Source organism: Symsagittifera roscoffensis, chromosome 9 (genome assembly GCF_963678635.1).
Source record: "Symsagittifera roscoffensis chromosome 9, txSymRosc1.1, whole genome shotgun sequence".
Classification (NCBI taxonomy): domain Eukaryota; kingdom Metazoa; phylum Xenacoelomorpha; order Acoela; family Convolutidae; genus Symsagittifera; species Symsagittifera roscoffensis.
Window position 1 is genome coordinate 33,965,607 of NC_087070.1, and position 17,503 is coordinate 33,983,109.

The following is a 17,503-nucleotide window of genomic DNA, read 5'->3' on the forward strand; positions in this document are numbered from 1 at the left end:
ACAAATGCAAAATGAAATACCACTCCCATATTATCTCCAACAACATGAAATAACAAGAAACCAACTTTCAAATTTTTCTCAAATGCCAAATGCAGCAGAATCATTACAAATGACAATGAATCCATACCTTATGGGTGGATCATCAATAACATCAAATAAACCTTTAATGGTCTTCACAGGAACAGACCCTGAATACTCTGTAGAAGATTATTTAAATGCAGTAACAGCAAATTTGATTTTAAATATAGGACCTGAACCAATTAATACGCCACTACATCAAAACTGGATACATCGACGCACAGCGTTGATACAAACAACCTTAGATGGCGCAGCCCAAAAATGGTTTTCAGTACTACCTCTAGAAATAAAATCAAACTGGAAAAGATTTACACAAGAATTTTCAAAAATGTTTGACTCCGAAAGAAACAAACAACAACAAAGAGTTTTATGTAATGAAATTCGCAGATTACCAAACGAAACCATCAAGCAAATAGCAGTACGAATCGAAACACTAGTTCGAAAAGCATACTCACTAAATACACATGACTATAAAAACACAAAGATGACAGAAATCTTAATGATGACCTTAACACCACAATTAAGGAAAATAGCAATAAAAAAGAGAGCATCCCATCCTTCTTCAATTCGAGAACCCGATTTAGATTTTCGAAAACTAGTAGACAAATTAGAACAAGCAGAAATCACGATGAAACTAGAAGAAACGGAAAATCTGAAATTACAATACGTTAACAAAATTGAAACGACTCCCACTAATATTAATAATATACAGGAATCAGAAACAGACCTCGTTGAAAAAATCACTGAAATACTCAATATTTACGAAAAGAACCCGAACTTTAAAGGCAAACCATCTTTCAAAAAATGGTGTAATTATTGCCGACGATACGGACATAGTATTTCCGAATGTAGACAAAAACAGCAAGATAGTCAAAATAAACCTCAAAAATACAAAGAACCAAATAAATCATTTTATCAATACATGAAAAAAGATCAAAATCTACCGAACAAAACAGTTCACAGCAACAACAGTTCAGGAAAACCACTTCCGAACAATACAAATTATACAAGAAATCAATCCCCATATAACTCAAGTTATAGAGGAAGATCACCAGAACGAAGAAACACGTATAATTCATCACAAAATCACTACAATAGACCAAATAGTCGAAATAACTACTCCAGATCAAATTCAAATACACAACGATTTGTTTCTAGATCTAATTCCCAATCAAGAAATAACTATTATCCAAACAACCAATCACGAAATTCATCATACAATAGGAATAGAAACTACTCCTATAATCGAAATAGAAGTTATTCAAACAACCGAAATCAAAATTATCCGAACAATCGATCAAGGAATAACTCATATAATAGATCAAACTATAACAGACCAAACAATAATTACCAAAACAGATCGCGAAATAATTCACAAAATCGACACCCAAGTTATAATAATCGTTATAGAAATTATTCCCAATCACCACACCGGAATAATAATCACTATAATAACTCTAATAATCGTCATAGAAGCAGTACACCTAAACATCAAAGACAAATCAATCAAGTACAAGCTAACCCAGAAACAACATCAGACCCCCCAGGTATTGATGACACAGTAACTGATACGTTACAACTCAATCAAATAAATTGTACATCATCAGATTCAGAAAGTGATACTGAAAACACTCTTTCTATCAATATGATAAAAGTCGAAAATGACTATGAATCTGTCATATATGAACAACCCTTTCCATCACATATATATGAAAATCAATCAGAATTTCTCCAAAATTATTACACTACACCCATAAATTCCACACCAACGACACAAGAAACAAATGAGATTAACACTACAAATCAAACCAATAAAAATACCAAAACAAAATGCTTGAATACAAACCACATTTATCAAAATATACAAAAAGAACAACCCAAAGAAAAAATTTGGACAATACCATTTCTCTTAGAAAGCCCAAGAAATAAAGAATTTCAACCACCAGACCTTGAAATAGATTTTTTAATTGATTCAGGAGCAGAATCAAACATAATAAACATCCCCACATGGAATGAAATAAAATCCTTACACCCAAAGCTAACACCTCTTGAAACCTCCAGCAAGCTAGCAACAGCACAAGGATCAACATTGATAAACTACGGAAAAATCCAATTATTTCTCCTCCCCACCAGAACAATGGAACAAAGTAAAATTCTAAACAAGCCATTTAAACAAATATTCCATATCACTGATATTAAATATAATATCATTGGAATACCATTTATTTCGAAGTATATACCAACAATTAATATACTAAATAGTAAAATATTAATCAAAGATAAATATACAAAAACAAAAGAAACATCCCTAACATTTTTTCAAAGATTAAACAAACAACCACCATTCTTTTCAAAATTTTATCCAATATATAACCAACAAAGAAAACACCTGAAACCACTATCAGGAAACATATATAATTTTTCAATCAAACAAGTTCACCAATATGATAAAGAACAAAACAAACAAAAATTTTATATGTCAGATTTTGAATTCAAACCTATTCATAAATTTTTCAAAATCACAATCTCATCAATAAAATATTTGAAAAATTCGAATTCAGATATTATTTCCTTACACGTTTATAACAACACACCTTACCAAGTAACATTACCTTTAGGACTTTTAGGATATTGTGAAACTAACGCTACAATATCACCAATACACGAAAAAGCCTATCGCGTAAATAATATACTCCAATTACTAGATATTTGCCAATCTACAATTCTTAATGAAGAATTATCTATAAATAATATAATAAGTAACGAAAACAGAAATACGGATTATTTCACAAAAACTCCATATTTCAAACCTACATTCAACATAAGTAACTACACAGAAGACCAACAGAAATTTTTAACAATGTTTAATTTCCAACATTCACAAATAACACAAGACGAATTCGAAAAGTTAGCCAAACAGCTAATTAAATATTCATCTGTCTATGCAACATCAAAATTCGATGTTGGCAAAATCAGTTCATCACTACATCTCCCATTAAAACCAGACGCAGTTTTCAAAAAACAGAGAGCAAGTAAAGTACCAATTCACTTACATGATAAAGTAAACAGATTACTCGATATTTTAGAACAGTACAATATTATATCACCAGTTAATAAAGAAGAACAACCAAAAGGCAACACATTCATCAACCCTGTTATCATTCTAGCTAAAGGAGAATCATTAAAAATCGTTCTCGACGCTAGATACCTTAATTCACTCATAGATGAATCAAAATGCAATTGGCCCATCGAACCAATACAAGTTATTTTAACAAAAATAAACGGCAAATACTTTACAACCGCCGATATGAATAGTGCATACAATCAAATGCCACTAGATGAACAATCACGACGTTTAACACAATTTGTTATCGGAAACCAACAATATGAATTCAACCGCTTATTCTATGGAATATCCATAGGACCAGCAGCATTTTCAGCTTTTATGAGCAAAATTTTTAGACCACTGATACTCAAGAAAAACGCAATCACCTATCTAGACGATGTTTTTATGCAATCACAAACAAAAGACGAAATGTTCAAAGTTTTAGAAAAATATCATCAAATACTTCAGAACGAAAATCTGAAGGCCGCCCCCGATAAATCACACTTCTTTCTGACAAGAGTTAAATTCTTAGGACATAACATAGAAAGAAAAACAATCACTCCACTGAAATCACGCATTGACGCTATTCAAAAACTTCAACCACCAACAAATAAAAAGAAAATCCAAGAATTCCTTGGAATGTTAAACTTTTTAAGTAAATATGTTTATAAAATGCAATTATATCTACGACCATTTTACAACATCCTTAGACAACAAAATAATTTTGAATGGAATACAGAACATCAAGCACGATTCGAAGAAATAAAGAAACTTTTAACTGAACAAATTTCAAACACAATTCCAGACCCTGATCAACCATTTTATGCAATGTGCGATGCTTCGAACTTTGGCATCGGCGCAGCACTATTACAATCACATAATGGTACAAATAAAATGAACCTGATATCAGCAAATTCCCGATTATTCACTCAAGCAGAGCTACGACTCTCAACTCTAATGAGAGAATGTACAGCCATAATATATACACTAACAGAATATGAATTTCTGATACTTGGATCAAAACATCCCACAGTTCTATTCACAGACCATAAACCAATCATCTTTCTTTTCACACAGAAATCTAACCCAAACCACCGAGTTTACAGATTTCAACTAATTCTAATGAAGTTTCCAAACTTACATATAGTTTGGACTGCAGGAAAAAACCTTGCATTACCAGACACCTTAAGTCGAAATACACCACCTGAATTACTTACACGAAAAACAACAGTTGAAATACCCAAAAACATAAAATTCTACCTTGCAGAAAACGAAACATCACCTCGATTAGAATGCAAATATGCAGTTAAAACTGATATTGAACAATCACAAATAAATAATTTACAACATTTTCCACTTTATTTAGATTGTCAAAATAATCATTATGAAGTTGATTTACTTGGAACATCAACTTTCAAACCAATCCCATATTCTCAATGGATAAAAAATAACACCCAACAAAAACGAACAAAACAACACCCGCCTAAAAAAGACCATTTTCCACTAATTGAAAAAGAAGATTTAACTGATAAAATAAATTTATCAGGACCACAAACAAATGATTCAAAATACACAATAAATCAAGTTTTTGACCTCCATGACCCACTTGATACAATACCCTTATCTAAATTCGAAATTGAAAACATTTTTCTCCCCCCAACAGATACGATTACAATTTCAACACTGAAACAATATCAAAACCTTGACCCGATAATTAGACAACTGAAATCATGGCACAAATATAAAACTAAACCTATCAAAGCAGATTCAACCATTCTAGGAAACAAAACACTCCTCCGATACTTTCGCAAATTTAATTACACAACAATTAATGAAACTACAGACCTTTTAGAATACAACTTAAACGAATCCATAGTCCCCTGCCTCCCTATAAGTATGATTCTCATCGCTTTTAATATTTCACATACACAAAATATTAAAGGACACTCTGGATCAGAAAAAACATATTCAAATTTTATACAAAATTTTTACTTTCCAAATGCACCAATTTGGATAAAAGTACTATGCAATGATTGTATAGTATGTCAACTGAATAAACCTTACCCAAATCAAAAACAAATAGCACAAAAACAAGATTTTAAAGGACAAAGTTTGTACTTTAATCACCGTATCTCATTTGATACTAAAGGACCAATTTCACCCTCATCAGAAGGAAACTCCTACATTATGGTAATTGTTGACGCATTTACACATTATGTAGCACTTAACCCAGTACCACATTGTAACGCTTATTACGCTTACACAACACTCTATGAACACTGGATAGCAAAATTCGGACTACCAGAAATTTTAGTTACAGACAATGGTACAGAATTCATAAATAATGAAATTATAACACTATGTCATTTATACAACATTAAACACAAACCACGTACATCTCATGCACCTTGGACAAACGGCTTAGTCGAAGGTATGAACCGTTCACTACAAGAATATCTTAGATGTATCATCAACGGAAATGATACAAAATATACCGAATGGTCAGCAGATGTAAAATTATTTCCCTTAGCGTATAATTCACAAATTACGACAACTTTAGGAATGTCACCATACGAAATGGTTTTCAACCAAAAGCCACGCAAACCAATAATGTTTACAGCAAATTCCCATAAAAACGCACAAGGTTATTGTCAACCAAATAAAGACTCAATTTGTTATAACCTCCCATTACATACACACGATGAAGATCATTTTCATCACCCACAAATTCTTAAATTAGCCTCCGGTACACACACCGAATGGATTTTAAATAGAGATAAGAAACACAATGAAATTTATCAAAAAATAACGAAAAAGTTATTACAAAGACAAAACATAAATGAACAAATCAATTCACGTTTTACACCAGCTTCCGATTTAAAAATTGGAACATTTGTTTTAATACCTAATTTTAATACTCAAAAAGGAATTTCTAAAAAATTACAACCCCTCCGAAAAGGACCCTACCAAATAATTGCAAAACCCACTGATGTCACATATAAAATTACCGACTCAAACAAAAAAGAAATCGTTCAACATCGAAACAACCTATTACCTTATTACCCAAAAGAATACGCACTCCGCGAATTAACTCAATTATATTCTTTCACAGGATTAAAAATCATTCAAAATGAACCACATCTGAAAAACACAGAACAAAATGATAACCCCACCGAAAATCAAAACACAAAACCAACCGCCACCGAAAACAATACACAAAACCATAAAGAATCCCAAAAACAAAGAAAAAATAGAAAAATGACCGAACAAATAATACCCCAAGAAGAAATAGACAAATCAGAACATAGAAAAACAACAAGACTCCGAAATCAACCACGTAAAAACTACAAAATGTTCATCCCCCAATCTAAAATATTAAAGAAAGTAGAATTTAAAAAGTAATTTTAAGATTTTATACTTCACAATCTTGAAACCTCCGTAACATTTTTCATTTCAATTTTTCAAAATAACATGCTCACAAGTACGCAATAATTCTAGTTCAAAATAGACCAATAGGATTCATCCAATCCGCCACTTTCTCTAACTCAAACTAAGATCAATTAGACGAATAATCTAGAACTCCAGGCACATCTCTAACTATAACTTTACAACCTCCAGGTCAAAAATAAGCAAACCACTCCAACTTGACAACTAAAATAAATATCACCATAATACCGTACCCCTCCCTTATCTAATAACCCAAAGATCAACAATATTTCCCCAACTCAGACCACGAATACCCCCAAAACAAATTTGATAACTTAGCCTAAAGTAACAAAATGAAGATTTTAATTAGCCTAAAGTATAAAAATCTCACCATACCCCGGATCATTTGACAAACAAAAATAAAGAAAAAGACGACCTCCCAGTCACCATGAAAATTGCCCCCAACAATTTTTTACAAAACTCAACCCACTTGTCAAAAAACTAATAAATAATTCGACCACACTAGAAAATCGCCTCAAACAGCAAAAAATAATCGACCAAGAGATCATTTCTTAAATGCTCTTCTCTCAAACAGTTGCTCAAATACTTATAAATTTTAAACATTTTTTTTCAATACTTGAAGCCTTTATAATATTTCTTTTTGATATACTTGAATCTTTTCTAATAATCCTAATCATTTTTTGTGACATTTTTTTAATTTTCTACACTCTACTCGAACTATTCCTCCAACTTTCCAAAACCCTTGAATATATCCACAGGTACGATTTTAACAACTTGTCTAAATGATACGAACAATTTTCAGTAGAACTGATATTTTTTTATTGTTTGTAATTTTCATAACATTTTTATCATCCCTCATTTTGACAATATGTAAATGTATAAAGAAAGCAATCATCACATTTGCCCTAGCAACAATTTTTCTAATTATTTTTTTGGAAGAATTTTATAATAAACATAAACCTTCCCACTAAAGTAAAAATTCAAAAATCCATCAAAAATTGCTACCCAACAGTCACAGAATCAGTCTTCACCGACATCATCCCAAGATAATCCAACACCACCTTCAACTACACAAAATCCTCAAACATCTACACGAATTTCTTTTCAAGACAATCCATACACTTTTGAAGAACGGCACGCTCGTTTATCAGAACCACTAGAACCAGTTCAACGACAAGCACCTTTAAGCGAACCAACATATAACCTATACCCAACACTACCACAAGAACTAAGTAGAATACGAAACCTTAGTCAAAACCAAAACACAACAGAAATAAATAGACAAATTATACACCCTCGACGAAACAGAAATTTTCAAACTCCCCGAGTTCATTTTGATATACCTCAATCCCCATCACAAACCACTCCAGAAAACACCACTGATATCACACCAGAAACTCCTACACTTTTTTCACAACGAAGCACTTCAAGTCTACCTTCAGACTACTTAGGTTCAACACCAACATCTGAACAAGCACGAGAAAATCCTTTTAACCCCCCAAACCTAACATCACGACTGCCATATTGGACTACACATTCATTTACACAAGGTGAACCAAATTTAGTCAATGACCCCATAGATATTTCTACGGATACAACAACATCCTCATCACTACCAGAAACATTATCACTACCATCAACACCATCAATAAGCCAATTTTCACCACCACCCTTTAACTTAAATTTTCCAAATAATCTCGACGCCAGATATCGAGAACAATCATCAATAAATATTCCTTTAAGACTAGATTGGAATACATTCACAGCACCTCCACCATTATTTGGACAACATCAAGAAAGTAACCGCCTTCATAACTGGGCACTTAATAGATTACAATATCGCCAAGATATTCACAACGATATCCGTGATCACAATATTCAAATACTCCAACAAAACAGTTTACAATTAAAGTTTGAAATCACAGTTAAATTAAACAATATTACACAACATCCCTACCCATTAAATCCACCTAACATAACAGCTCAATCACTACCACCACCGTTTATAACTACTGAAGTAATATATAAATACGACAGATACACCAAAAACACAATTGGTTACATTACATTTTATAACCCATACTCAGGATTATCATACACATGTATATTCTAAAATTATTAATTTTTCTCCAACTCCTTTTTCTAGTGACCTCAAACCAAAACATAAACCCTTCCCCTCGCACAGGACCACAAGATTTATTAGTAACACATTACGATTGCGAAGAAAATGAACAAAAAACACTACACAAATATGCAATAAATCAAGTATCACAATGTGAAACAGAACCACAAGCTATAGAAACCACAGATATAATAGCAACACTCTATTCCAAAGCCCGAGCAACAACAGTTACAGGTTATAAATTCACAGCGACATTTTCCGAAAAGAAAGTACATTGTTCACAAGTCTCCAACGGAAACAAAAACCGACTTGACCATGAATCATTCTATCAAAGTAATATAGAACGCCTTTTACATCTCAATCCCGACGATTGTAAAAATGAATTACTTAGACTAAACATCACACAGAATAAAAACTCCCAAAGAAAATTAGTTAACTTTCAAGTTTTTTCAGACTCTGTACACCAATCACAACTTGAAAGACACCAAGGACATATAAAACTAGACGAAAAGTACCCGTATAACGGCGCACACGGACGATTAACCTATGACCTACATGATAAACATTGGATACCACACATTGGTATAAATAACCCATCAAACTGCAAAGCAGACACGAAAAATAAAGGATACCAAGAAATAATGTTTTTCGATTGGAAAATACAACTCGAAAAAATACAACTCACACGAGATTTATCTGATAATACAATGATCTATCAAGGAATCCGACTACCTTGTAAAAATGATCAAGGATATTGCGACCCTACAACAAGAACACAAGCAACAATTGTTTGGTTCCCCGAAGATACATGTACAACATTTCAAGTAGCAAAAATACACGCTCGTATGATAAAATTTCACGAAAAATATTTTATACAATCAATTCCTTATGCACAAGTCCATCCATCACGCAAACTAAGTTCCGATTTTAGAAACATAGACAATATAGAAAATAAATTGACACGATTTCAAATATATCAAGAAACAGAACTTGCATGTAAATACAGGAATCCACTTCACAGAACACAATACTCTGAAATATTAGTTGAATACGAAAAAGGATTCGACATGACCACTGGAAAAGTAAAAATCGACCCATATGCCACAGGTCATCCTCTAAACGAAGGAACATCCTATATACCAGTTAATTTTGAAAAAAGCAACGGACAACCTGGTGGACATCTAAAACCTTATGACACCAGAAGCACACGCTTACAAGAATTATCACTAATGAATACTACATATTTCGGTAATATCCACTATGATATTCATTTGGATATGAAACTAGACTATACAATTAGCCGCATTTTTCAAGAAATGTCACTCTCCGAATTAGAAACACTACACCAACTATGCGAATTAGAACGAACACAAATATTACAATCACTTGCACTAGCAGTATTAAAAATACCCTATGCAGGATACTTATTATCAGGAAATAGATCAAATTTTTTAGACTACGAAGGAAACATTTTATGGTTTTATACTTGTACCAAAAAAGTATCACCACTATACGTTTTTGAAGATAAACGATGTTATAAAAGAATCCCTATCTTTTATAAGAATAAAGTACATTTCGTGGATACACTTTCACGAAGAACCTATTTCTGGGATACCGCAGTCCCATGTGGATCAGAAAATAGCCACAATGTAGTACAACTAAACCCTGATGAAAATAAATATTATCTTCTCACTCCATATCCCACATTAATGCAATCACTCAAAAAATTTTCACCAGAAAGCATTCGCGCTATCGCTCGAAACCCAAATATAGACTTACAATCAATAGGAATCTATTCAAAATCAGATATTCAACATCACATTAGAACACAACAATTCCAAGAATTATTAACACAAATGGACACTATACAAAGACAATCAATAGACCAAAATTTACGCAAACTTGCAGAAACCGCAGGATTTGCCGATATCTACACACAAGACTATAGCGGATATTTTAAAGACATTAAAGATTATATATATCTAAACGGCGAAAAATACCGTCCCCAAGATATATCACCAATTAACATTTTTAGCTTTGTTACACTCAAAAATGAGATCCTCGATTTTCTAGGATGGCCCTACTACATCTTAGAAAAATTGACTATTTTATACGCAATGTTTAACTTTATTGGATTTCTTTTCTCACTTTTAAAAGGAATCTACAACACATGTGCTATACACACACAAGTAAACAGACAAGCAAGCGTAGCACGCATACTCTTTGCAGGATTTTTTGGAATTTTTTCCACATCTATAAACAAAATTCTTTTAGACGCACAAATAAAAGAATATAACACAAAAATAACAACACGACAAAATACATACGACGAAGAACATAACAATGTCGACACACAGCCAACGGCACCACAATTACCACCCCTACCAAATAACCATCCACTATCCCTAGTACCACGAAATTTTCGAAATTTAGCAATCACACATAATCCAAATTTTCGACTCAATACATCGCAAAGTCCCGTCCAACATATAATAACACATCAATCACATGATGATAATACTTATGAACAAATTATCGAACAGCCCCATACCACCGCTTTTCAGTCTCAAAATAATAATTTTTTTAGCCCACGATGAGCCGCCAACTTGGATCACTACACCGATCAAATTCCCATCCAACCAATCTTACCTCTTCAATCCCAATCATACCACTTTTTGCTTTTCCGCCACCCGATTTTCCATCTAGCAATGTAACATCAGACATGAATTCCGACACTAACTCACATATTTCAGTTTTATACTCCATCTCACAGCTAAATAATCCAAACATTGAAACCCCCGATGAATTTGCCGACTCAGAACCATCCCCATCCAATAATTTTCATAACCCTTCTAATTTTTCTCAACCTCCTTTTCAACCCATATTATCAAACAACCCTGACCCAATCACTCCGACACCCTCTTATGCTTCCCAAGTTACCCCAACCTACTCCTCATACCATTCTGACCAATCATCTCATTCTCCAAACACCCCCCGAATCTCCCCAGAACTAGATAATTTTATTACCCTCCAACAACAACCCTACCACCTTAACACCCCGACCATAAACCAAATCTCCTCCACTACAAATTCATCCAATCCCCCTACACCCTCTTCAAATTATACTGAATCATTAACACCATCATCCACATCCACTATATCTTCACTAAACACTAATAGAGCTTACCGCACTTTTAAAAGAAAATTCCCCAACCATCCTTTCCCAGCAAAACCAGGAACAGCCCGTGAATACATCAACCACCCCCAGCATACTAACACTAAAGAATTTTTAGCTATCACTTTACCCTCATTTCCACAATACACCTTAAACACCCCCCACGACACTAACGAAACACGCAACTTTGTAGATGAATACGTTTTAATGCCCACTCTCTCTTGGACCTCATACTATCATTTCACTAACCCTCTTTGCTTACCTTTATCCAACACTTCCATCGACATAGAACGAAACAAAGACATTCTATATCGACTAACTACACCGCTAACCGCTAGACAGTTTACTTACGTTGGATATAAAAAATCACTAAAAATACACACTGCACCTAGAGCTAATGAATATACACTAGAATACTACGATCACAACATCATCAGAGCTAACCAAGATCAATTCTTAGACGACGATCGCTTCGCTAATCCACAAATCACCGAGAAATTTTTCATCAAGACACCATATGTATTTACACTAAACATCTTCGACCGAAAGTTTGATCACATCATTTCAGAAGCACTAACAAACACACAAGCATACGAAAGTTTTAAAGAACGCTTCCAAATCTTTTCACTAACCTTTCACTTCCTTGCACCACACGAAAGAGATTTGCACTGCTCACATGATATTATGTTGCGCACTAAACAAACACATACATACAGTTACTATCGTTTCATCCAAAATCACTTTGACCTCCACACACCCTCTAGACAACCACACCATCGTTTTCAATTCATCAATTCAAAATACACTTCACCGTATTTCCTAAATTTCACATATTGTATTAAAGACACTAACCTTCATGGTATTCTTCGTAATTATGACCCCATAACCCAAATGTACATTTTCTGCCCCATCACCAAGACCTTCAACGCCGAAGAATCCCGACCCTTCCTTATCCCGCACGAGTTCCTACAACCTATAGAAATCCCAATTTTAGAATTCATCCACAACACTAAATTTAACCACAAATTATATAACTTAATCCAAAACACACCTTATGAGTTTGCAGTAGGCACTGAAGAACTAACCACTATTAAGGCACTTCAATTGCTTTGGCCACTGCTTCAGACTAAAAATATCATCCGCATTCTAGCTAAACTACTAACAACTTCAGAACTAATTCACGACATCTTCCCCCACGGTTTTTTCCCCGACGACTAACAGGTAAGTATGAATTAAGTAAATATTACTAATTAATTACAGTATTAAAAACTCACCATTCTTTATTCATGTTTTCTTTAGATTTTTAGCCTTCATCCTAGATCATCTGAAAAATTCACAAAAGAAAAATAAAAAATAGCAAACTTCTTCAAAACTGTTTAAGACCCTATTAAACTTTTGCACCAACAATTAAATAAATATAATACCAATGCAGTAAATTAATTTATAAAATTTTCCCCCAAAAGCAGTAAATCTACATATGATGAAAATTTGTATCTTAAAATTCCCCCATAACTAGCAGTAAATTTCTAAATTCTATGTAGTAAATTAATAAAATGCAATTGCAGTACTAACCTTTTGATATTTTCATTTATTCGCACAAAAATTCTATCCACACTCGCACAGCTCGCCCACGAAGAATTGTTTAAAATAATGAATTTCAGTTTCAAGTTTTCACACTCAACAACTCTAACATATAATAACATGTTTCAAACTTTCCTTTAACCCGGTTGGAAAGGAATCATATACTAAACAAAACTAACCAACGCAGCTTACTAAATACCACAAATCATAGAATAACAGCATGACTAAGAAAAGGAAACCAACGGTACCCAAACCGGATTAACCCAGTTTAAAACTGGATAATTTATTCTTTTGAAGACTATTACAAAGTATTAGAAAGAAATAATAAAACACAAAAAAGTCAAAAGACAAACCCATACCACAAACAATTTGCTTTTTGGAAAAAGTACATAACCAACAAGACATAAGTAAGACCACAACAAACCCAACATAAAACGTTGTCACATAACAGGACCCCTCACAAACACCGCATGAAATCATACTCCCACACCTGGCCTAACCCACCAGGAAAGGACGTCCTGAGCATGCTCTATAGCCGGCCTAACCCACCGTGCTACATCCACGCTTTGTGACCACACCTTTATTTTTAATAAGAGCTACTCAAGGGTGAGTAACTCTTCAAAATAACCGAACTAAAACAAAAAGCTTTTGTGAAAACAACTAACTAAAATCATTATTAAAAAATATTAAACTAATAAAAGTTTTATAAAATGTAAAATCACATGATGCAATATATAGATCAGAATACAACACCAAGGACGAACATCAAAAGACAAGACGACCTCACTACACTCGAGAGAGAATGACCAACTACAATCGATATGCCGCTCACAATCACAACTCAAAGGATTTAGAGTACGACTTGACTTCGCAGAAAAGGACTTCATTGAACTAGACCAATGACCACCTCGATGTTCAAGTATACGTACAGATCCGAGTAACCAGGCATCCCCTCCACGCACAATCTCCACGCCATTCCCAAGCTAGATCAAACACAAAAGAAGTTCTCCACGAAGAACAGAAAAACCTGACATAGCCAACCATTCTGAAATCAGAATTGATTTTGTTGCAAAGACTCAGTCGTTGTCACAAGAAGAAGCGGAAGAAAATTATGATGTTCGCCAAATACCAACGTCCATCATCCACCCTTGAATTACAGAAGAACTGTTCTAAAAAACTCTGTAAAACCCGGATGGGTGGAACCTGATCTAAACTATATTTTATGATTGGATAAATTAAATGTTTTACCAATGTAAAGTATTTAATATTAACCAATCATGATCCATCTAACTAACAACCCACTTATTTGTAAGTGCTGAAGTTACTTGTAATTTCAGCACCAGAGAGATTTGAATTTAACTTAGAAATTAGTTGGACTCTCCCGAGCACTTCAGCAGCCGCAATAAACCAGTATACCCTAGATCTATTGAGCCTAGCAGAGACTAGTTAAACAACCTGAGACTAGATAGTATAAGAGTAAGATTAGGATCGGTATTAGACTAAGAAGTTGCACGAATCTATCCGGCCGAAAATAAGATAGCGTGACGAGCAGACGGTGTACCCTATCCGAAATTACTCTATGAGTTACACTTCGGTCCTAACTCACAATATACGATATAGCTTAAACATGCAAAAATAATACGTTGAAAATGCTTAAACATGACGAGATAGAGAAGCCCTCATTTAAATATATAATAGATTTAAATGAAAAGTCAAATTAATTTAAATTGTTTTTTTAATAGACATCACTGTCTCATTTTGACAACTTAGGGGACGTTGTTTATTTTGAATAATTTCATGCAGTCGGTCCTTCTGTCACGAGAACAGCCTCCTTTGCCGTGGATGGAAGTGCGGTTCATACCTTATTTGCTGCATGGCTTTGAAGTCGATCACAATATTGCACATTTTCGCATCCACCTCTCTGAGTTTCACCACCGCCACCTTCCTTCGCTGTTTCTCCACCAGCCGCGTGATCAGAGGGTCATACGGCTTCCAGATACCTGATAAACTTAAAATAGTAATAAACACGCTACTAGTTTGCTCCCTCAAAAATGCTGTGGTCCCTAATAAAAAGAGAGATGCAGTATATGGGTTAATTCTCACAGTAAGCATCTTCATTTCTCTATGTTGATGACTAAACGTCACTAATTTCTCTAACGGGTACGAATCCCTAGGCGTTGGTTCGAATCCCTAGCTGGCTAGTACCATAAACACTACGGTAGTAGTACAGCATCAAACGGTGGCATAAAATACAGTCGAATATCAACCAGCTAGGCCAGAACTTCTTGAATCTTTGAAGATCGACAATTTTTGATGCTTCCCCCTCAGGAGTTCGACCTTTTGCCGACCCAAAGGGCCTCCCTTTGTACTATTATGAGATATCCATTTTTGGCCGACCGACCCTGAACTTTTTCTTTCCAAGGCGCCTTCGGCGTCAATATATACTGATTTTAAGAACGAGCGCGCGCCAAAAAAAAACGCAATTTTGTCAAAACTTTCTTAAAAGTGCCCTAAAACGCCTTTTTGGCCTGCTTTTTTTTCGAAATATTGCTTGCGGCGTAAAAATAGTTGTCCCAAATAGGGTTTTTATAGTGTTCTGAGACGGCTCGTAAACTCAATTTGGTTGACCTAAAAAAAGTCGACTAAGTTTTGGAAATTCTGCCCCCGCCCTCTAGAACATCCTAGCCCCGCCCCAGAACTGAACCTAAACAAGTGAAAAATCACTTCACTTTTAACTCAACTAAGGAAACAAAGCTAATAATACGTCATTCAGGATTAAAAACTAACCCAAAATCTACTCTACATGACAAAACAATTCAACTCAACCCGAATAAATATTAGTCCAGTGCTAGAAAAATTTCATGTGTGCATATTTATTCAAAAAAATTGGGCGCCAGAGGCCTTGGTTGAATATACTTAAGAGCTCACCGAGCACTACAGCAAGCTGCAATTTTGACTACTGCAATTTTGGCAATCTAAACTCTACTTGAAAAATCAACGGTAACTTTTCGCATAGGAAATCAGAAGTCCAACTGCAACAAATCAAACTTGAGCGTAAAATTGACCGACGATTGATTGAAGCTTTCAATAAAGCTGAGCCAACTACAAAACCTAAACAACTAAAAAAACATAAACAACTGACTAGCCACTTGGTTCATCGGCACTTAACTAACGTACCTTGCTCATTGAGGAACTCCCACACTACGAAATCTCTTCTGTCCTCGCTGCTTCTCGATCCGTAAAACGAGTTGAAACTTTCCGAGCCAAAAGAAGACTCGTCGTCACAATCCGGTTCACCTCCGGCGCACAACTTATATTTGCTCTTTCTCTTCCCAGCAGACGGTGAAGTGGCTGAGGAGCTGCTCTGGCCTGAGTTTGCGGCATCTGCAACTGTAACACCAGGCGCTTGCTTATCCGAAACTTTCTTACTTCTAACCTTGCTAGGGCGAAGTGCCTCGTCTAATGATTGGCTTGTGTGATCTTTAATCGTCAGGGAATCTACGACTGTTTTGGATGTCTGAGGCTCGTCGTTTGTCGGTGAGCTACCTTGTGTTTGAGTGGGCATTTTTGAACTGGACGGACACACTGAATTTCCAGCAGTTGCCTTTGACTCCATTGTTTAAATCACATCAAATAGTTGTCTGAAAAGCGAAAGCTAGAGCTACTAACAATCTCAAATAAACAGCAGCACGGACCTTTTAATATTGCTTTCCACTGAATTTAGTCTGAGTAAAAACGTAGTTCACTTTCCAAAAATATTTCTTAGCTTAATAGATGCATTTAAAAACTGAAATGAAGGTAAGCTCTAAAGCCGTTTCCGCCTTTTCATCCAATTAGCTTATTCTTCCGTTCATTTGCTCCGTAATCAACCAAGCAACAACACAAACATTAGATATAAATTTGCAGATAATTTGAATTATTGAGCAAGTTCAATTTTTAAGCCAACCGGATATATTTCGGTCATTTTTTCTGACATTTAACAGGCAAATGTAAG

The 17,503-nt window shown here is 34.5% G+C and overlaps 1 protein-coding gene across 1 annotated transcript in view; it reads right to left on the reverse strand.

Annotated features, from left to right (window-relative positions):
* Nucleotides 1-17,204, reverse strand: part of LOC134854110 (E3 ubiquitin-protein ligase DTX4-like) — a 41,835-nt gene extending 24,631 nt beyond the window's left edge. Inside the window, exons 1-2 of the mRNA XM_063870223.1 lie at nucleotides 16,687-17,204; nucleotides 15,371-15,509 (exon numbers count right to left, since the gene is read on the reverse strand). Coding sequence (XP_063726293.1) covers nucleotides 15,371-15,509; nucleotides 16,687-17,125 — 578 coding nt within the window. The 5' untranslated portion in view covers nucleotides 17,126-17,204. The remainder of the gene's footprint in view (nucleotides 1-15,370; nucleotides 15,510-16,686) is intronic.
* Between the last annotated feature and the right edge of the window lie 299 nt (nucleotides 17,205-17,503).